Raw genomic sequence first — 23,757 nt, 5'->3', positions numbered from 1 at the left:
GGCAACAATTAGATCCATTTTGCCCTTTTCTTATGATAAATAAGACTAGATTTACCTAATCTAAACTCCACAGTACCTGCCCGTGACAAGCATTCCCATAGCATTAAGCTGCCACCACCTGACTGGAAAATAGAAAGTGTTCAATAACATCACACTCACACCACACTACTGTCAAAGTAAATATAATTAAGTCTTAATGGATCCACTCCAAATCATCCATTGTTTTCAACAAGGGTGTGTTCAGTCATACTGCAAGACAACACATGAGAGAATTACTTTTGGCCTTAAAAACAGCTTTGGATCAAATCCAATCCAACTTTATGTTTAGACTACAGTACGCTTGTCATCAGCAGAACATGGGGAGCCAAGGTTAAAAGTTCAAGGAAAATCTCCATCAGTCATCTGAAAACCGAAGCCAATTTAATAAATAAAATAATCGACACTAAGAGTTGCCAAAATGATTCTCAGCTGTAATGTCTGCCAATGACGCTCCAAAAAAAGTATTAACTCTGCCGTGATACAACATATGCAATCAATCTTTTTTCAATTACTATATATTCTTTTGGAAAAGCTAAACCAGTTTATTACTTAAATAATCATATGTATTCCGGTTCAGATTACATTGAGGCAGAGATGGGGACTCGAGTCGCACTTAAGTCGCAGCTGACTTCAGACTTGACTTGCGACTCGACCCAAAATACTTTAGACTCGAGCTTCGAGACTCGTCAAAAAACTGTTTTCATGCAATTATTGCTTTTTAAATCTAAATTAATTCATGTATTTCTATTTTGTTCTATTGGCGCATATACGTTGTGGAAGGGTATGATGTGCTACATGTCCCCTGCCCTTTGCCGTGCAACGTAACGCATGAGCTATGCCTATATGTGCAAGCACTCATATCAAAATATGCATTGACGATGGCGACACCAAGTCCTACCGGAGTTGTGCCTTTTGTCATTAGTTTTGGTTTCAATAACTTCGTAAACAGTGGCGGTAAACGAACATCTACATGCAAGGTGTGTGGCACCAAGATAAATTATGCCGGATCAACAATGTCGAACTTCATCAGGCACCTCAAAACGCACCCAGATAGGTCAGTCACTTTCTAATGTGAAAAAGACGTTACATTTAGCATATATCGTCACAGGTAACAAGCTAACCATCGAACAACCCCAAGTGTTGTTGGGGTTATGAGGTTGGGCTCTACAGCCAGTTAGTAACACAGACAAACATGTATTCTTTGGTGCAGATACCAACATTTTGAAAAATACAGTTATGAAATTGAAAGTTCTTATTTTATTTTTTTATTGCATTGTAGTAGACCACAGAGTAATCCTACAACTGATTTTGATACTGTACTGTATGGATGGTAGCTACAGGACATGCTTTGAATTCATAAGATTTAACAATGCCGAGACTTGACTTGGACTCGTGGCAAAAGACTTGAGACTTGACTTGAACATGCCCCTCAAAGACTTGAGACTTGACTTGGACACAAGCTCAGAGACCCGGACAGATGTGGAATCTTTGCCAACGCCAGTGGACCTCATGTATCATTCAGTGGAATCTAAGCTGCCCTAAATTCACAGCTTGGTACAATGTGATACAACCAAAAACCAAAATAATTCCAATGTAAGAATCCAAATAATGCCAGAGATATGTCAGTTGACTATGCTTCATATAGTTCTTTGTTTCTCATAGTTGTAAAAAGAATTACAACTAGTAATTAGAAACATCTGTACTTAATACGTTTTTATGGCGGGCTAGCTCTGATTATGTGGCTCAAATAAATCCACAAACCATGTTGCTGAACATGTTTTAAGTGGGCTTTCAAAGACTGCCTGTCACTGTAGCAGCCTAGTCTGTGACTGTTCAGTGTTATTAATATCTTATTGCGTTTCATGGTTTTAACTGGGATTGTAACCTACATATTGTGAACATGTTTCTTGTAGGAAGGCCCAGCTAAATTCATTTTTGAAAGCATGCCAGAGAATTTGATCAGAGAAGTGTACTGTGCCACATCACAACCAGTCTCCATTCGTCCATTGGAAAATGCTGTTTAGAAGGTCAAACACACAGTTCCAAATGCGTTTCCGTGTACAGTGGCACTCAAAAGTATTTACCTGCCTTAGATTTATTGCAGCTGATCAACACATAGAAGTCCATGATGTCTATGTGAAAATAACATCTACAAATTAATAACATAAAAAATAGAAAATAATTGATCGCATAAATATTTACAAACGTTAATCAAAGTTTGGGGCATGTTTGGCAGCAATTACAGCCATGTGTCTATTAGGATAACTCTCTACCAGCTTTGGAGATATGGACACAGCATTTTTTATCCATTCTTCTTTGTAAAATTGCTCATGCTCTGTCAAGTTGGATGGGGATCTCTAGTGAACAGCAATTTTTTCACTCTTTCCACATGTAGCGGCTTTGACTAGGCCACTACAACACATTTACATTTTTAAGCACTTCTGTGTGGCTGTAGGTTAGGGGTCATTATCCTACTGGAAGATTCCAGGACTTTTCTGTACTCTGCTTGATCCATTTTGCCCCTTTCTTCCAAAGCTTTCCAGCCCCGTTGCTTGATGCTGCCACCACCATGTTTCCCAGTAGGGATGGTGTTCATAGAATGATGTGCCATGTTAGGCTTACGCCAAATATAGCGCCTAGTGTTGAGGCCAAAAAGCAGTATTTTTCATCTCTTCCATGAAGACCACTTTTGTGAAGCACCAGAGCAGTTTCACTCAGTTTTTGAGGACAGTCCATTCTACAGATTCATAGTTGTCCCATATTCTCTCAATTTTTGCCGGACAGCGTAAGCAGAGTCGGCTAAGAAGAGCGAATGTCTCTTACTGACTGACTGCCTGACTGACTGACTACTCCTTGTTAAATAGCGTAGTGGTTAGAGAAGCAGACTTGTGAACTATAAGTCCCAAGTTCGTATCTCCTCGCAGGCGAAGCGAAGTATGCATTGTGAATTACTCTGAATTGGCAAAAAATTTGCTGGCTAAAACAAAAACCTGAAACTGTATACGGTTATATTGCGACTGTTTCTGGCATGGAATAGTTCATCTTCAGTCTAGCCAGAAATTGCTCAATTCTTATGATAATTCCTAGGAAGTTAGTAGATACTAGTAAGCCTATTACTGGCTAATAAGCTGTTGAAACAGCCAGTGGCAGAAGCAATACAGTTCAGACGCAATTTGTGGTGGAGGTAAACTCATGATAGATACAAGAGGCAATACCCAACAACAGTACAGCTCCGTGGGGCCTTTCAAGCGGGTGACCCAAGTTTCTTATCTCAAGGTTCAGGACAGAGAAAAACTTAGCTTGCTATAACATTATGTAGCTTCGTAATAGTAAGCCTGAAATAAAACAGTTCTAGTGGATATTAGGATTTTTTCAGGATAGACAAACGCTTCGCTGCCTACACAATTCTCTCGTCTTTTCACTTGAAAAGTCAGTTAACGTCAACTATATTGATAGATACTCAATGTCATTCACGAATGGCTAATTAGCTGTTCAACCAGTGGTAAAAGAGGATTTGTTCAGAATATACAAAAACTTCACTGGCTACAACATTCTGTAGCTACGGGAAGCCTAAAATGAAACTGTTCACTGTAGTGATGGCCAAACGAGGCTTCATTAGCTTTATTTTAGTAGAAGGATATTATGCTGGCAGCACTCAGATTTTCATTACAATAAAAGCCATCATTGAAATGAAGGCCATATAGTTAATCTAGTATGTAAAAATACAACAGACAGGATAGTCAAACACTTCGCTGGCTAAACGATTCTCTCGTCTTTTCACTTGACGTAAAAGTCTGTTATCGTCACCTATATTGATACAGTAGTTATTGTACCAATGTCATTCACAATTGGCAAATAAGCTGTTAAAACAGCAAGTGGCAAAAGCCATACAGTTAATAGTTACTATTTGTGGTGGTGGTCAAATTAATAAGAATCGTTACAAAGTTAAACACAATGCGTAATGGCGTCTAGCGACATATTACTGGCTAATAACCTTTTAAAACGACCAGTAGCAAAAGTCTTACAGTTCATAGATTCTATTTGTGGTGGAGGTAAACTTAAGAAATGTTACTCAGTTTAACATGATGGTTAATGGTGTCTAAAGAAATAATGTCAAAATGCGATACTGACACCCGCAAATGGTTAGCTCTGTGGCATAGTGGTTAAAGACAGCCTTTCACGTGGGCGACCTAGGTCCGACTCTTGAGAGGGCAGCCACTGGCAAATATTAAATGCCTTATTATATGCATGTTATTATATCCTACCCCTTACTGAGGTTTTTGAAGAACCTTATTCTAGATTTGCTATGAATGTACCCCTTGTATTCATGACAAGGGAACATTCCTAACTCCAATTCCTTATAATTTAAGAACTGTACTGTTACAAATTGCACGGGGAGACCACAACTGTGGGACCTCCTAGAGACAGGTGTATTTAACCAGAAAACCTGTGAAATGTCTTTATAGCACAAAGGTGGACTCCACTCATCAGTTTATGTGAGCTCTAAAGACAATTGTTTGCACTAGAGCTCATTACGGTGTGTCATAGCAAAGGCGATAAATGCTTTTAATAATTTTTTGTTTTATATTTATCATTCATTCACCTTGACATGAAAATATTTGTGTTGATTAGTGGCAGAAACTATGAATGTATCCATTTTGATTTCTTGTTTTAAAATAAAATCTAGAAAAGGGGGTGAAAAATTTTCAGAGCCACTGTACACCGGATCTCTAGCTTTTGGTCTGGAATCTTTGATATGTCCTTGAGGTTTCGTTAATACAGATCTAAATGGTCTACATGAGCCACAGTCTTATTTCAGTGAATTAAAATTTTGGAAAGAAAAAAGTCCCAAAAAGTAACATATGACTCAGAAAATTGGCAAAGACATTACATGTAGAGAGAATGAGATGTGACAACTTAAATATGAATTTCTTTTTTAAAGTAGTCCAGAACAATTTGCAGATTGTATTTTTCACATTGACATTGTGGATTCTTTTTGTTGAGGAGTGATAGAAATTCCTATTTAAATCCATGGGAGGGAAAATACTTTGAGCCACTGTATTAAATTTGCATGCATTATTACTTTCAGCATTTAGCTTGCATTCATCTGTTGGCTGCATTCACAAATGCTGTTTGTGATAGGTGAATTACCCTGTATTCATTCTGTAATCTATATTCCATAGCCAATTTATAAAGGCCCTAATACAGTAGTGTCTTTATCCAGACACTGGGCTTGTAGCTAACACTCAAACAATCACACACACTGAAACAATCACATTTAGAGGAAACCCTATAGGTCTCTGTCAGACTCAGCGTGATTTGTTTTAAATGCCTTGACAAAATTGGAGTCATTGTCAATTACAGTAGCAGTCTCCTTCTGAGTTAGGCAATAATATGAATGAATCTGCTCAGTGTCACTGGCAATGGTATCAGAAGTGTTTCATCCCTAAACTCTTTTACAGCTGTCTCACGCTGCAAAGGACAGGGATTGATGCAACGGGCTGTCATTTTAATAAAACTTTGTTCTGTGCTGTTGGTAAGTCAGCTGTGATTGACACGTATTCCAAACCAACAATATTTTTTGTAAAGTTCTGTCTCCATCGCATAATAGGTTAAGGTAGTTAACATACATTTTTGCCAGAGACTGTTCACTTACTGTTACATATTTTGGGGATTCTTCAAATTATTTTATGAAACAATTGAGACAACAGTGGAAATCGTTAGCATTTCTGCTACCAGACGGCCAGCTCCAAGTTTATTTAGTTCTCTTGAGGTGACAGCGTATACCGAGCAGAATTCTAGCTTTTGCTGTTTTAGAAGCTGTAGCGCCATCATTCGCAGAACAGTGACAGTCTATTCCAGCCAGTGTTGTGGAGCAATGCTTTTCCTGAAGGTGTTTTTTATATTTGAAGAGAAGTCCTTTGTTGTTGACAGGCGTTTATCCCCAGGGCATGGTTTGCATTTTACTATGAAGTTGTTTTTCTTTTCAATCTACTCAAAGTAGTTTGAAAACTTCCAGGATGTAAATGCAATTTTTGTCTCCGCCATCTTGCTGGGTAGCTACCAACCAGCTACCAACATTTACTTCTCAGTGATCCAGTAGAAACAACAAAAGCGCAAGTGGAAATATTTGTTGGGAATAAATGTTGGGAAATGTTAAAAAAAAAAAAAAAAAAAAAGTTAGTTACTTATTTTAAAAAGTAACTACATACTTCATAACTGATATTTAAAAAAAATAAACGCTAACTCGTTACTTTGTAAGGAATTACACGCGACACAGCTGTATGCTTCCTTACATTTTCAGCACCAAAATCCCCCATGTGTCCTGAGAAGTCTTAACGAGAGTTTAAACAAAAACAACTCAAAGGAACAAACCCAAATGTTTGGATTTCTATATTACATAAATTCATGTTACAAGGAGCAACAAGCAGCATTATTCCAGGTGGTAGAATTAAGATTTTATTATCATCATTATGTTGGTAAGAGAATGTAGCAGACCGAGTCATTCCTCTCTGAACATCCTAAAGTATGAAAACAGTATCTTAAAATAACTACTGTCATATTCACTGGTAATAAACAACTATGTCTTTCACAGTTGGTTAATCATGCAATTCAGCTCAGTATTGCCCTGGGTTCACTCCAACAAAACATAAACAAAATATATTTTGTTGGCTAAAACGAAACCCAAAATCAAACAACTTCTTTCATATTGACTGGAGCTTGGCCTGGAGTCTGCTTTTATGTCTGGTCATAAAAACGTTACTCTCTACTCCAACTAATTAGACTAACGTAACAAAGTCTGGCAAACTGTTGCAATTCCAATTTCCCAAGTCTCCAGATATATTCACTGTATGGAGGAGAAATTTTCTGGCAATTCTTTAATTGAAATGGAGTATTACAAAAGGAAAGGTTCAGTGTTTTGACAGTGAGTGCAGACACACTGTGCATCCAGTCTTGGTGGAGCATCAAAATGCTTCTTTGAACTGCTCCTCCACAAAATCACATGACATCTCCAAGGCTGTTAAACTGGAGCTCCAACCCCCCCCCCCCCCCCACACACCATTTACATCATGTCAGGACCAGCCCCAGTCCCAGTCCTCAGTGAACACAGCCTGACAATGGAAGCAGACCACATTTTACTTTGATCTTATACACTGTGAGGTGGAACAGACAGCTAATGTGCAGTTTTGACTGTATTAAAGCAATGCATGGTAAGCAAATCTTCAGCTCCAGTATATTGGGTCAACAAGGCTTTGACCTTCTAATGAGTGATGCACTGAGAAAACCACTGAGGTCCATGATCAGCAGTGAATGTGTCAGATATACTAGCATGGTCTGTACACTTAGGGAACAAGTAAAGTCCTCATGATTTGTGATATAATTTTCTTTAATGATTCCTACTCAATAAATCTTATTCCCCTACCAATAGTGATCCTGCTAACAGGGACTGTGCTGAGCCTTTAATATATATATATATTATCTTAGTTATTTAGCTGACGCTCTTATCCAGAGGGATGGACAATTCTAGGATTCAAACCTGTGACTGTTACCTGTTACTGACCAAAAACCCTAAACAAGATTAGTGTTTAGAGTTTTACCACAACATTCTCTAAGAGACTTAAGTAAGCTCACAATGCCATGAGGTTCAGATAATTGTATTTAAGTGAATTGTTAGACCCATTGAAGCTATACATTACTGAAATAATGTCCTTTACTTTATTCACCAGCATCATACGATTCAATTCTCAGGGTCAATATGTGCTTTGCAATGCACAATTCCTATAAACCAGCACACTACCATAGATAAGCTATCATCATTCAGAGCTCAGTATGTATACCCAGAAAGCCATTACCACTCTTAGCAAAAAGTGCTTTTGGTAGCATGACCTGCTTGTCATTCTAATTTTCTCTCCTCATTGCCCCAGTCCAATGTTTACAAGTCCCACTGCACACGTCTCAGGTGCTCCTATAGCCCTCCCTCTGTAATACCAGCCTTAATGCTCTACACAGTGGGGAGTTAACTCCATTACCAGTGGGAGCTTGTTTCAGGGCATTCTCGCCGGCTTATCATCATTGCTTGTGTTTACGACACAAGGGACTGGCAGTTCCCAGAGGCCTAGCCTGCAGGCCGACAGACTATTTGTTCCCACAGCAAAACCCAAATATCCAAGGTACCAGCCAGCTCCATGATGACTGAGCTAAGCAAGTCATTTATATGAAAATGAAAAAAATATTAAACAAATGTTGAAGAGCAATTTCTCACTAAAGAAAGACATTTTCACACCTACCAAGGCAAAATTCTCATTCCTGAAACAGTTAGTCAGAAAATGTAATAAGAAAACATCTTTGTAAACTTTTTTTAAACACTGCACCTAGCATCAAAAGGCTTTAGTTAAAATACAGCATATTAGACTTGAAGTAATAATTTTTAAAAAATGGGATGGACTAGCTTTTTGCTACTGTGATACTTGCACATCCTTGCTTGACGACATTGTGTTGTGCACTGACAACCCAACACAGAAATACAGTTAGAGTACACGGCCAATAGGATTCAAACCTTTTCCCAATTTGAGCTCATTGGCCATTTTGGTAATGAGGAACTTTGAGAAAAGCAACATTATTCTGAAGGCACAAAAGCAAATACATGCAGAACTGCACATCTAGATGCGGGGTGGGTAAAAACAATATGCGAGACCCTCTGTTGGTTTGCAGTATGGTTTACCAATCCCTGACATGAATAAAGCACCATAACCAACTAAAAACAGATTTTTCTAGAAATGTTGGTGTTACATAATGAAATGTCCATGGATGCTGTTTTTATATAATAAACATTATAGTTTAAAGTAAACTTAGACTAGCATCACATGTGTAAGATTTATAGACACCACAAATAAAATCTACCTTTTGTCTTATCAAAATACGTTTTCATGAGCAAATCATTTTTCTGACTGTAACAATTTTACAGAGTGCACCCCATGGGGGTGAATGGATGGAAGGTGATTATTGAGCTGGCTAGTGGTCAGTACTTTACCGGCCCACAAAAAAAACATTGAATGTTATTTTCACAAAAAGGCAAACGCACAGTCCGGTCTTCCAAGTAAAGTTGTTAGCATCTCATGCACATTAGACACCCCGTCCATGCATTTGTGGTCCCCATTTTTTAACTGAGTCAACGTTTTATATGTCCAGAACACAGCCAACCTATTTTTGTGCTGCTGCTCTAGCGGACAGGAAATGTGGATGCGGGACTAATGTAGCCGGTTCCACTGATTACAGTAGGGGTCCTATCCACTCTGTGTATTTGAGCGATGCGCGACTGCCTCGGCCTGTACAGCCATGTGGATGAAAAAGATCCAAGGACATTACAAGGGGTCATTCCCACCGAGCCTCAAGAACTGTGGTGTGAGAAAAAAAAGAGGATGATCTGCCACTCACAACCAGTTGTGTCCCAGGGGGGATTTTTAAAGAAGACCACAATAATACGTGTCTCCCAGTTCTCCCACAACCGCACACCATGTCTAAACGGGCAGTCTGACATTCGACATGGGTCCGGAGATCTCCATACGTACATAGTGGACTTGACAGTGTGTGGCTGGTCTAGAATGGAGAGGCTGGGCTTTCTGCACAGAGCTTTGTGAAGCAGTGGGACGCCAATGGGAGTCCCTCACAATGTTGTCCTAACAGGATTTAGCAGATCAAAGTCCGGGGGAAGGACGAGTGCTCCCTTCCACTGCGGTGTGTATACATATTCACAGTATGTGGACAGTAATGCCTCTGATGAATGGAATAATCCTACACCCGAGGTAATGCGGTTATTTGGAGACGAAACGTGACGGGGACGGGGGGGAAGGACCTCTCCATGAGGTACAGCACGTTGCGAAAGATGAGACAAACATCCCTTCAAGTGGGGTTCTTCGCTGGCTAGGTGAGCAGATAACAGTGGCTGGGGGGGGGGGGCACAGGTGAGGCAGAGCAGAAACACTCACGCATTGACAGAAACACAACCTTGCGGCGTACGCAGAGACAACGCTGCAAGGAACACAAAAGTCCTGAATACCATCTACAAACACCCACGCACAGCACATCACAGACGCTAACACATTCTGGAGCTGGAGGGGAGGCACAGGTGAAGCTGGATTTTCTGAGTGAGTAGACAGCCCTGGAGCAGAAACACTACACACATGAACTAGAAACACCCCCACCACCAGATTTTTTGGTGTGAAAATTACTCCTCGTTGGCCGGGGGGGGGGGGGGGGGGGAGTTCCAATGAGTCCACGGCATTCTAGTTAAACTTTCATAAACTTTCATAGCCCTGTGGAAACAACCACACGTGGCAATTGCCAAGTCACTTACTGATGTCACAGCCACTTCTTATATGGGCCATAGCTCACTAACACATAGGAATTGCAGGAGTTTAGAACAAAATGGAGCCATAAAACACATTCTTCTGCCATTTCTTATGAGGACTGAGCAGGAGGCGGTGCAATAAGGAGGTTATGTTGGTATTTGGACACAGCCTACAGGTGATGTGTGGGAGGGGAACTTAATAATACAACTATTCTGTCAAAGTAAGAAGTCATTTATATGCCTGTGAAAGAGTGGGGCTATTTATTCTAGCAGGGACGTAAAGGTGCCAGGGGAAAGAATTTGAACACCATTGAACAGCCTTGTACTGCATGTCCACTGCAATGAATAGACTTTGCCCACATACACACCAGCAATTACCTTTATTTTTCCTTCACCTTTCCTTTAATTTTCTTATTTTTCCATCTGCTTTTCTCTCTTTTATCCTATAGATACGTTTCATATTCATCAGGTGTGCTTTTTATAATTTCACCTTACCTATTTCTTATTTACCTAATTCTGTGTGCAAACTGAAAACATTTGGTTCAGTCAGGTCAGATAGGTCTTTTGATCTTGCCATGATATGTTACCACACACCCATATAATAGCAACAAACCAGACCAAGTTTCTGGTTTTTTATGGAAGGCTGGACCTTTCCAAGTTACACACTAATAATTTTCTAATTCGAAGTTTAATCATTTTAGGTGGTGGTAAATATAGGGGGGTACTAACTGTTTCTGCATAAGAAAAATGTATTATTTGTTTATTTTAACTGCACCTATTGTTTATATTTTTGTGTGAAATAATCAAACTGGATTACCTTTATCAATTAATATATTTCGAATTTAGCTGAAATATCCAAATGTGTCCAAATATGTACAACAAACAGACCACTTACCAGGGGTTTACCTACAAATAACAGTAGAAATAGAGGTGTCAGATATCCAGTGTTTTGCCATGTTAACAAAAGCTTTTATGACGCTGCATATGTGCTTTTTTAATTAGAAATGTTCCCACGTGGCAATGCTGTTTAAATGTTGATTTTATGATTTAAAAAAAGAAATTGTGCCATAATGTACCAATTCACATCAGATATACTGTGCCTAACTATATGAACTGTATGATCTTAGAGCTAAGAGCAAAAATTCAGCTCTGCTAACAAGGGTCAAAGAGCCCTTATATAATATATTATCTAATGCAGAATATCATCGACTCTCCGGAGACATACTAGTATAGTGATATAGATACCGTGGTATAGATACTATAGTGTAGACACCATAGAATAGATAATGTAAGAAGAAAATTAGTTCAGTTACAAGCATCTCACACTACACCAAACCTTGAGGACGAAACTGGTTGGCGTGAACCAAATGTTCGTTTAGCTGCAGCGTATTGAATACGTCAAGAATAAAGATTCCACATTAGACTACTCTTTAAACTTAGATTAACATTTAATGGAAAAGTTGAAATGACTTAACATCCTCAATCCCAAAACAAACACGATCAATACAACTGTAAACAAATGCCTACTCTTTGCCAAAATCAACCTCTGAAATCCTTTCAGGTAACTTTGTCATACCCAGCAGTTGATTCTTACTCTCAAAACCCCCTCTGTCTCAAGTTGTTCATTGCCTAGTCCTAAATGGAACCCAGATGCAGAAAATCATATTTTAATTTATGAAAAGAAAAATGCAAATTAAGATTTTTATCATGCCAAGAATCTAATAATTAACATTCCTTCCACAGATCTGACGAGTTTCCAACTCCCTGTATGAAATGCAAATGCCGGTACCGAGGTTTAATGTCAGTCCTGTCTCACTTCTTCCCCATAAGGGAGGATCTGTGTCGCCGTCTGTCTCGTCTCTAAACAGCTGGAGGAGGGGACAGGTAGCTCCTCCCTTTGCTCTGGGGTTTGGGCTTGGGCTGGGCTGTTTGATGCCAGAAAACAGAGAAAATGACTTCCTATGCAGGAGTAATTAGGGGTGTGTAATGCAGTCTTTAAAAGCTGGCTCTGTTTCCCCTCCAAACTTATCGTTATTACGACCCTGTTTGACACCTTAATGGATGAATTTGATCACACTGCTTCGTAGGACTGAGAAACACTTTCACCACTGTTTTCTTGGCTGTTATTTCATTTTGTTTTTAGGACACCTTGATAAATTCATGCAGAGCCAAAATAATAAATACACTGTGGATATCTCAGCAAGACAATATATCATCTACTGAAGCGTTAGACTAGCAATCTTTCTTTTTTTTTTTTTTTATGCATCTCTTGTGACTCGTGGCCGGAGTCTGAATGAAAAACAAGAGACTGATATAGGCTAGCCTGTGATAGCTGATAGATTCATACTGTATAAATAAGTCCACAACACAAAACTAAAGTGAAGCAAAGTAATTTCCGTTAAGTGAATTGTGTATTGCAATGAGTACCATCCCAGATGTATTCCTATTCATGTAGATATCAAACATCATACCTGACTTTGCTTCATTTCAGATTCCTAAAAATAAATGTGTGGTTAACTGGCCTGTATGACATAACACAATCCAATAACTCATTCTATAATAAACAGATGAAACAACCATAGTCGAATATACTTGGAGAAGAACAATCCTTGGTGAGGTGACAGCAAATGAGAACAACTAGCACTACTGTCATTTCTCCAACTGTTAGCTGCTCATTTATATCAACAGAAAAACTTGCCTCAGTTTTGGGATGGCAGGTACAAGCGATTAAGCCGTATTAAACCAGGGCATTATAATTAGACCAGTGATAGCACATCTCCAGGACAAACATGAATGCCAAACCCACTAATGACTGTTGCGTCTTGGACCAGTGCCTAAACAAGTAGTCTAAAGAAGGCCTTAAGGAGAAGCTCTGACAGGACTCCTGTTCAAACAATCCCACAAGAACGGAAGTAGCAACAGTTACAGAATAGCTAGGGTGACGTGTTGAGCAGCTGGGATAAATCTATGTCTTAAAGATCTTAAAGATCAACTAACAGTTTGTCATGGAACTAGATAGTAGTCTTTTGAATGTGCTTAGTTTTCCATCTTCATGTAATTTAATAAGTACAGGGGGAAAGCTAGACGGATGATGACTGCATCACTGGAAACTAGATGCTTCAGGTTTCTGAGCATTACACTAATGGCGATCTACAGGTGGTACGACTCCTCTCCAAAACACATACACAGTGTGACATGGAATAAACTGTGGTCCTACTTGAATGTGGTTCGAAGGCGAAAGCGTGGTCGGATCTTGGGGAAGTTGGAGGGATAAAGATATGACAAATTTTGAGTGAGTTTGCTGGATAAAATGTGTCCTGCTTTGAGGTGGTTTGAATGATAAAGTGTGGTCGCACCTTGGGGTCAGCAGTGAGCAGTTTGAAGGCCTCGTACACCTGTCTCTCTTTCACCCCTCCTCCCAAGTCCAGGAAGTTAGCTGGCTTTCCTCCATGGAGGTCAATGATGTCACATGTTGCCATGGCCAGACCAGCTCCATTCACTGTAATGACAAGTCAAAGGTGAAACTAAAGTATTTTAGCACGGATAGTACTCTCAGAAAACCCTTCAGAACATCTTTCCAAAATAGCTATTGTGCTCATAGCAAAGTTAGATGACAATTGATGATACCGGAAATCTGATAATGGTTTTTGCTCATACTCTAATGATGTTGGATTTCCACCATTAGAGTACAAATGAAGCTGATAATTGAAACAAAATCCCTTGAGACAAAACTGTGACAATGAAAAGTAGTTGGATTTAATTAAAATAAACATTAGATTATACCAGCAAAAAAAACACATACACAAAAGAGTGAAGAAGGAAAACAATGAGTATTTTATAACAATGAGGGAATCACAATGTTTAGAGGATTTAAAGCTTTAAGGGGTAAACTTGGAAACGCGGAAGTAAATGCGTTTACAACAACACTCAACTTGAGAACGTGGACCAAGTATTGGCTGTTATCAGGCTACCTAGTGAGTATCTCCATGCTGTTGGCTGCTTGGGTCCGTGCTGTGAAGGAGCCAAGCGATTCTGTGGGTTCGTACTGAAGCCAACGCGCCTTTCTACAAACGTCTCATTTGGTTTAACAGCGCTGAGCCTGCATCCTGGCAAGCGCCTCCACAGAAGTCCCAATAAAAGGAAACTGGCTTTAACAGCTGTCACTTTAGTGGGTTACAGAGCATTTAAGGAGCCCATCAGCCCTGAGCTGTTGGTCGGCCGAGGAGGCTGGGAAAGGGGACGGAGGCACTAACCTGTGCTCTTACTGCCACAACGTTTACAAGGCAGCAGGGCAGCCAGCAGAGACACTCCAGCAGCCCAGATTTATACTGTAAAGCTTTGATTTATGACAGGGGAGGCCTACTGCATAATGAGAATGCTAACAATCCTGCTCACTGGAGACTTTTTTGGCGGATTATGGCTAATTAGAAAGCATTGGTTACGGCGTCCTCCTTCTGGAGTCGTTAGAAAGCTGGTTGTTAATTTGGACTGGAGAGGAGCCCAGCCAGCTTTACTGTAGTTTTACAAAGTTTTTACTCTCCCGCCCTTCAGTGGTCTGATACGAGAAACTCTGTTCCAGCTGGGGTGTGTTACTCACATCTGGATCCATAGACCAATGTGAGGTTGTGGAGAGCAATGTGCAGAACTCACCAAAGCAAGCTATGTTTCCATCCAAGCCGATGTATTTGAGGTCCCATTTGGCTGCCTCGGTCTCTGTCGGATCGCTCTCCGACATGTCATCCATGGCAAAGACTGATTTCTGTCTAAACTCTGCGTTATCATCAAAGTTGATCTTCGCATCAAAGCACACCACTGAGAGGGGCAAGAAAGATCGCAAGGGAGAAGCAATGAAGCGGGGAAAGAAAACAGAGAAAGTAGAAAAGAGAAGATGTTGAGAGAGAGAGAAAGGAGAACACGTAATTAACTCAATGAAATACAGTATGTCAAATAAAATGTGGCAAGTGACCTCTCCCTATTAGAATGAATTAGTTTAGTGTTTGTAATGGCGCAGCTCATGTTTATGTATCTGACAGTGCCTCTAAGGGGAATTTAAAATGCATAATAAACAATACACTCACACTCCACAAGGTGCAGTTCAAAGAAACTGTCAACTGAATGTTACCTGGAAGCAAAGTATTTACTTTTAGCTTTTTCTTAAGTGCTAATAATCAGTGGATTGACTTGATGTATCTTTGCTGAAGTGCTAAGGTAATATGGATAGTAAAGCCCACTACATACCAGAACCAATTACACATCACTTATCAGTACAGTATAAAGGCCTGGATGATACAGGACAGTTGTGGTACACATGATCCCCATGGAACCAACAGTAAATTCACTATGTGATTGGTTATCTCTGTGAAATACTACCTGGGCTGAAGCTCCCAAGAGTAATAAAAGTGATGCAACACAACAGCCCACACGCACAGGCCTCAGACATTGCCCTGAGCCCCCCCCCCCCATGCTTTACTACCAGCGAGGACTGGCAACTTAGCACCATTATCAGAAATACAATTCCAAACCCACAGCCCTAAACCTCACCTCAATAACATAAATCTCATGCCCTAACCTTACTCTATGCCTAATCCTAACCCCATACCTTATAAAGCTTCAGGTCAAAGTAAAAATCAAGTGAATTAAACCAAGTTGGGAGGCAGCAGTTTGAAGTACTGGTCGCGTCCTGGAGCAGCTGGATTTCAGCTATATCATAATCACTTTTAGTTGGTCTTCCCCTCTGATAGGGTACAGTTGCACTGAAATGGAAGTCAAAGTAATGAACCAAAGTGGTAAAAAACTTTTCTGCCTACAGTGATGTTCTTCAGTACCCTGCGGCGTGCTGTTTAAACACGACTGAAAACAGACATCTTCAGTAAATTATCCCTTTCCCTCGTTGAATATGTACTAACTTAACGTACCAGGCGTTAAAAAGAAACGCCTGAAACCAAACCCCCAGCCCCACACACAGAAGCAGAACAAAATAACTGTCTGGGGAAGTTCTCTTTTGCATTGATCAACCAATCCAGTAAATGTGTCGTTAAGAGGAGGCTCTCTCACAGGCTGTCTAACAAGCAAAGAGAAACATTTGCTAGTTTGGGACCCCATAGTGGGTGAATATGTACATGAATGAAAAACAAGTTGAGCTACCTTCCACTTGAGAATAGGAACATGAGTTTCTGACCTGCTTGTGGGATGGCAGAGTTGCACCTCTCCAATACATCATGGTTATCCAGAACAAACAAATACACCTTTCACCAATATTCATAAGACATTATGGAAGTAGGCTACAGTATGACTTTATTCACTCAAACCAGACAATTAAACATGGATTTGTTTCATAATAACGCATCAAAATCTGAGTTTTTCTGTCAGAAGCTTCTTCAAGAGGCAATTAGTTGAATAGATTTATTTGACAGTGATATGCTCCAATATACATCTAAAACCCAATAAGACTCCCATTATGAGAGAGGGAGAAATAGAAAAAGAGAGAGCAAAAAATATAAACAAAATAGACAGACCTAGATAAACAGACCTGATGTAGATACCAAAAAAGGAACAAAGAAAAAAGAGAATTGTACCTTGTCCTTCGGGAGTCTCTCCGAAAGGATTGACTTCAACTTGAGTGGCGTCGACTTTCAGGAACAGATCATAGAGCCTCTTAATCTGATCCGCTGCCTGTGAGTTCCACAGAGAACAGTAATTACCTAATAACACGCCTCTGAGACGCCGGCCCGCCAAGGCCACTCAGTGCCATTCACAAGCCCAACAAAACATGGCAAATCAAACACATGAGCGCGTACACACGCACGCACATACAGTGTATGTGTTCTTGTCTGCCAGTAAGTGTGTGCATGTGTGTATGCGAGAGTGCACGTGAAAGCAGGTTTTGGAACATCACATTTTAATGGACACATTTTAATGAAACTCATACTGTACAAATGGACAATATTATACGACGTACATGCTTTACAACTGAACACATTACATGCATAACTAAGCCTATATACACAATTAAAACAGTAATTCAATTACTATCGTCAGGTCTTTGAATGGTGCATTAATTTATTTGCTTTGGGTGAGAATGACAATGTGTCTCTTGTGGCACATTATCCTAATAGGCATAGTGTTGCTATTGGAGTGGCTGTCATTGGTATAAATCCTCTTTTCAAATAATCGGGGGTTCAACTGATGTCACTGTCTGTCACTGCAATCGAGCTGCTCTTCAGATAAAGAAAACAGCCTGACAGAAAACATTGCAACCACTACCCTCTGCCACACACCCGCAGACACACATGCACAAACACAGACTTTTCTGGCACCTCAAGGCTCTTCAAAGCAGGAAAGTTATTTAAACAAATATTCCATTCCCCACCTAGAAGCTCTGTAATTACTAGTGAATGGAACAGACTGTAGCGACTGATGTGCTTTAAAAGACACAGAGTTGGCAGAACTAAACTGACAAGACAGACACTTAGCAAATAATGTTCATTCCCTCAAGGCTGTTAAAATCAATGCCGATTCAATAGCAAGACAGGCTAGTTTTATACAGGGCGTACCTCTCCTGTATGTTCATTACATTTTGAAAAGACGATTCATTAAGTTGATTTATACTTTTTCCGCATTTTAACATTCTGAACTAATCCAATTCTTTATGCTGCTGTGCTCATGGATAGGAATACAAATTAGCAATATGATGCAACAAGACAACTGGCTCTAAGATAAACTGGAGCACAACTTCTAACATCATATTTTAAATTGATTTTATTTGTGTGTTCATGACCCAGTTTAAACTGGTCAGAAGTGGGTACAGCATTATTGTACTATAACGGTGAACCTATAAAGCTCTGTCTACGAGGTTAATATGGAGTTCCATAAACAGTGTAGGCTAACTCAGAATACAGAGCCCAGTAGACAGGCTGTGTCCAGTCTAGTTTCATTAGCTCTGAGCCTTCTACTGAGGTTCTTTGGTGCATGGACGCCATTCTGCTTCTCTGCACTGTGGTTCACAGAGCTTTGCCAGACCCATTACCTGTCTCTCCAGAGGCCCTTTGAAACCCAAATTAGCTGCCATGCGAAGCGCCTGGTCATCTTGCACCCCTTCAAAAATATCTATGACTTCCTGTGGTGGGAGAGAGAAACAGAGAAGATAAAAGAGGGAGATGTACAAACTGAAACACTGGACGGGAATTTGACACAAAGTATATTAAATCACCAAAAGCAGCAATTAAGGAGCAACCTAGACGTGAGGAAGGGAGATCCAGGCCTGAAACTGGGTGTGTAATTATCAGGCCCTTACAGAGGTGTCTGAAACTGCCAGCCAGAGAAAGACAGACCAAGAAAGACAGTGAGAGAGAAAAGACATCCAGACCTGAGGAAAGGTATATCAAGGATTTCAATACGGCCGTTACTAGCAGATGTTAAGCGATTGGATGAAAGCTTCAGTGAAAGATGATGTGTTCCATGTTAGCCTTTGTGGTCCTTGTTGTGCTCATAGTACTGTACCTTAAAGATGAGCTCTGGTGTTTTTTCAGCCACCTCCTCTATATCCATCCCGCCCTGAGGACTGCCCACCATGACTGGACCGTTGCAAGCACGGTCCATAAGGATGGCAAAGTAGGTCTCCCTGTTGATGTCCAGGGCTTCTGCCACCATCACCTGGTCAGAGGGTGGAGCATCAGTCTACGGAGTTCCCATCACAGTCACACTCAAACACAAACAGGAAGCCTGAGACGTGGAGATTCTATACCAGCACAACACAGACAGGAAGCCTGAGACGTGGAGATTCTATACCAGTACAAGACAGACAGGAAGTCTAAGATGTGGATATTCTATACCAGTACAACACAGACAGGAAGGCTGAGACGTGGAGATTCTATACCAGTACAACACAGACAAGAAGGCTGAGACGTGGAGATTCTATACCAGTAAAATAGACAGGAAGCCTGAGATGTGGAGATTCTATACCAGTACAACACAGACAGGAAGCTTGAGACGTGGAGATTCTATACCAGTACAACACAGACAAGAAGGCTGAGAGACAGAGATTCTATACCAGTACAACACAGACAAGAAGGCTGAGAGACAGAGATTCTATACCAGTACAACATAGACAGGAAGGCTGAGTCGTGGAGATTCTACACGCAACACACAGAGAATCTGGGAGTTCTAATTCTAGGCCCTACCATAAAAGCTTAGCACTGGAAGATTGCAAGGGAGAGAGAAAGAGCAGAAGAGATAGCAGAGCAGATGGATAGGGGTTAGTTGGTTGTCAGTTATCAGTTCCCTACAGCCTAACTGGACACTATTTATTAAGCAATCCTTTCTCAGCTTAAAGTCTTGATTCTCTCGACATTTCCACCACTGTCCCTGGTCCTTAAAGTCTTGATTCATCTCCATATTACCATCTCTGTCCTTGGTCCTTAAAGTACTGATTCATCTCCATATTACCATCTCTGTCCCTGGTCCTTAAAGTCTTGATTCATCTCCACACAACGACCATTGTCCAGACTTTCTCTCTACCCAAAATGCCTTTTGGTGCACCTTTGTCACTATTCTAGTGCCAACTACTCATCACCTTCCCTGGTCCTGGTCAGTCTAGGCAGAGAGAATGTCTTTAGTATTGTAAAAGGACCTGGTACAATGGCAGGCTGAGACCTTACTCCCGGTTCTCATTCATGGAAACTGAGCTTGACAACACCATTAGAGCCAGTTAACACTAGGACCGCCAAATGCCTACAGGAATTGGTGTTTGAGTTTGTAATTAAAATACAACTGCCATTTTGAAAGCGACACCCTCCTTCCTTCCATGACTTTTCTTTTATGGGCATATATTACATTGTTCCGTTGTCAGAATTCTAAACTCACAAATTACAAAACATTTAGAGAATATTTACCAGTTTGTTTTACCCTGTTTTTCAACTTAATCTGCCAACAGTCCACGGCACTTAACACTGGTACCCAGTCAGCCCGCTAATGGTACCCAGGCGCGAATCACCCATCACTGAAGGCATGATGTCTACGGATGAATGTGTGATACACCCAGATGAATGACAGTCTTGGTTGAATTTGAATGAACTTAAAAATGAAATACAAGATATCCATGACCATTCAACAATTTAATTACACTATTATAGAAACACAATAGAAAACATATAGGCTACCTGACAGTTCAACGTATCACACATTACCGTTTTTCAACAGGCGATTCAGTATCTTGTGTAGGCTAATTCATCAAATATAAATCTAAAATGTAAATCTAAATATTTGAAGAAACTAAATACCAGACATTCCTATAGCCAACTACCAATTCAACAAAGGTATTACAAGTTACTGTTTATCTTAGGAGAGAGAGAAAATAAATTGCATTCACATCCTATCATCTCTTTGAATTTTCTCTGCTTATTTTTCTAAAAATCAAGATTCAGACAATAAAGTTGAATCTAATCTAATGACTAGCAATGAAATAGCAATGACATGAATGAATGAGTGGGCGATAAGCCCCTAAACAACCCAGACACACCTGTGCATGTGACTGAAGTGCAATGATGAAGAATAATGATGAGGAGGGTTGAAATTGTGTATTATCTAAACTCGGTGAGCAAGTCAGACACTTCAGACACAATTTATAGCGTTTAGTTCACAATGTCAAACAGAACCCGACGATTCCACTCCGTGACAGCATTGCAGGTGCTGCAAAATTTAGATTAGATGGAGTCAGATAGAAATAGATCCCAAAATCGACATCTCGGATGTCGGGACTTCATCTGATTCTGATAATGAGCTGCCACCTGCAATGCCTGTGCCTCCTCACAAAAAAAAAGAAACAAACCAACAGCGACCACAAATACCACTGCGAGACACTACTGTAAGTTATCCATTGATCATCCATTTACTCAGCTTTTAAAAATGTCCTTATTCATGTACAGTGGGGAGAACAAGTATTTGATACACTGCCGATATTGCAGGTTTTTCCAGTTACAAAGCATGTAGAAGCAAGTAATTTTGATTACTTTCGATTACTCTTCAACTGTGAGTGACGGAATCTAAAACAAAAATCCAGAAAATCACATTGTATGATTTTTAAGTAATTCATTTGCATTTTATTGCATGGCATAAGTATTTGATACATGAGAAAAGCAGAACTTAATATTTGGTACAGAAACCTTTGTTTGCAATTACAGAGATCGTTTCCTGTAGTTCTTGACCAGGTTTGCACACACTGCAGCAGGGATTTTGGCCCACTCCTCCATACAGACCTTCTCCAGATCCTTCAGGTTTTGGGGCTGTCGCTGGGCAATACAGACTTTCAGCTCCCTCCAAAGATTTTCTATTGGGTTCAGGTCTGGAGACTGGCTAGGCCACTCCAGGACCTTGAGATGCTTCTTATGGAGCCACTCCTTAGATGCCCAGGCTATGTGTTTGGGGTCGTTGTCATGCTGGAAGACCCAGCCACGACCCATCTTAAATGCTCTTACTGAGGGAAGGAGGTTGTTGGCCAAGATCTCGCGATACATGGCCCCATCCATCCTCCATTCAATACGATGCGGTCGTCCTGTCCCCTTTGCAGAAAAGCATCCCCAAAGAATGATGTTTCCACCTCATGGTTGGGATGGTGCTCTTGGGGTTGTACTCATCCTTCTTCTTCCTCCAAACACGGCAATTGGAGTTTAGACCAAAAAGCTATATTTCTGTCTCATCAGACCACATGACCTTCTCCCATTCCTCCTCTGGATCATCCAGATGGTCATTGGCAAACTTCAGACGGGCCTGGACATGTGCTGGCTTGAGCAGGGGGACCTTGCGTAAGCTGTAGGATTTTAATCCATGACGGCGTACTGTGTAACTATGGTTTTCTTTGAGACTGTGGTCCCAGCTCCTTTCAGGTCATTGACCAGGTCCTGCCGTGTAGTTCTGGTCTGATTCCTCACCTTCCTTATGATCATTGATGCCCCATGAGGTGAGATCTTGCAAGGAGCCCCAGACCAAGGGAGATTGACTGTCATCTTGAACTTCTTCCATTTTCTAATAATTGCACCAACAGTTGTTGCCTTCTCACCAAGCTGCTTGCCTATTGTCCTGTAGCCCATCCCAGCCATGTGCAGGTCTACAATTTTATCCCTGATGTCCTTACACAGCTCTCTGATCTTGGCCATTGTGGAGAGGTTGGAGTCTATTTGATTGAGTGTGTGGACCGGTGTTTTTTATACAGGTAAAGAGTTCAAACAGGTGCCGTTAATACAGGTAATGAGTGGAGAACAGGAGGGCTTCTTAAAGAAAAACTAACAGGTCTGTGAGAGCCGAAATTCTTACTGGTTGGTAGGTGATCAAATACTTGTCATGCAATAAAATGCAAATTAATAATTTAAGGGCAATTATAGGCTGTAGTAGTGAGGATCTGGTGTGTGTAATGATGGGAAGTTTGGAGTGATGTGATGAGGAACAGGTGTCCGTAATAGTGGAGAATCCGAGGTGTTCCATGAATGCAGTGCTAGCAGCGGGAAGAATAGATTCGTATGCTAATGACGAGAAACAGAGTTCGGCTCTGGCTGATACTGTTTGTCTGAAAGGCTTGGCGGTTGTAGTGTAAAGAAGGCCCACACTTAAATTTGTTCAATCACTACACCGCTCCTCTAGTATTCTATTAATCTGATAGCAAACCGGGGGGGGGGGGCTTTGACTAAAACCACTAGCAACCAGATTGCATCGTATTGTCCATATCTGCAAAGGTTTGCAATGTGTATCTATTATTAGTTGTGATATACAGGCAAATGTCATTTCAAAAGTACCTACGGGATGATTTATCACGATACACTTCTGCAATAAATATATTTTCTATTCCCATATGTTTCGTTTATAAAAGACCACAATATCAGGAATTGTGTTATGTCACTCATTGGAAAATGACTTTTGGACGGATAATGCAGATAACGTTTCAATATAAAATCACATCTCACAACGTTTCTGCCGTTAGTTTTTTTCCATGTTGATATTTTTTCCCTCTTTCCCCAGTGACTCAACCCTGGTGTTGTGGTAAAAAATGTCCTTCCCCCCCAGCACTTTCGAGAAAAATGGCAAATGTGACACTAATTTGATACTTCTTCTAAACTTTGCAGCAGGAGCGGAGTGAGGTGTGTGTGTCTGGCTAGCAGGAATGAAAGCGAGCGTTAATGGGGAGCTCTAGGCCATATTTCACTGAAGGGGGAAAGAGAGAGAAAGAGAACGAGAAAGCACTAGCTACAGGCTAGGAAGCCTTCATTACCTGGAAATGTGTGCTTTTTGAGGGCTACAGTGTGTGATTGAGGAAAGGAATATTCCTGCTTGTTAGTGACACTTGGAAAAGGGTTGTTTATGTGACTAACACTTTGGTCTCACAG

The 23,757-nt window shown here is 40.6% G+C and overlaps 1 protein-coding gene across 2 annotated transcripts in view; it reads right to left on the bottom strand.

The window, feature by feature from the left end:
- The window catches only part of suclg2 (succinate-CoA ligase GDP-forming subunit beta), a 110,466-nt gene that overhangs the window by 35,511 nt on the left and 51,198 nt on the right, over positions 1-23,757 (bottom strand). Inside the window, exons 5-10 of one of the 2 annotated variants that reach the window (XM_010881800.4) lie at positions 18,887-19,039; positions 18,414-18,503; positions 16,963-17,059; positions 15,038-15,199; positions 13,744-13,886; positions 12,091-12,312 (exon numbers count right to left, since the gene is read on the bottom strand). In XM_010881800.4, the coding sequence (XP_010880102.1) occupies positions 12,106-12,312; positions 13,744-13,886; positions 15,038-15,199; positions 16,963-17,059; positions 18,414-18,503; positions 18,887-19,039 (852 nt within the window). In that variant the 3' untranslated portion in view covers positions 12,091-12,105. Of the gene's footprint in view, positions 1-12,090; positions 12,313-13,743; positions 13,887-15,037; positions 15,200-16,962; positions 17,060-18,413; positions 18,504-18,886; positions 19,040-23,757 lie in introns of those variants that run through there. The other variant, XM_010881799.3, reaches the window with a different exon arrangement.

Source organism: Esox lucius, chromosome 17 (assembly GCF_011004845.1).
Source record: "Esox lucius isolate fEsoLuc1 chromosome 17, fEsoLuc1.pri, whole genome shotgun sequence".
Classification (NCBI taxonomy): Eukaryota; Metazoa; Chordata; class Actinopteri; order Esociformes; family Esocidae; genus Esox; species Esox lucius.
Note: the sequence above shows the minus strand (reverse complement) of the source record. Positions and strands in the feature narration are given on the sequence as shown.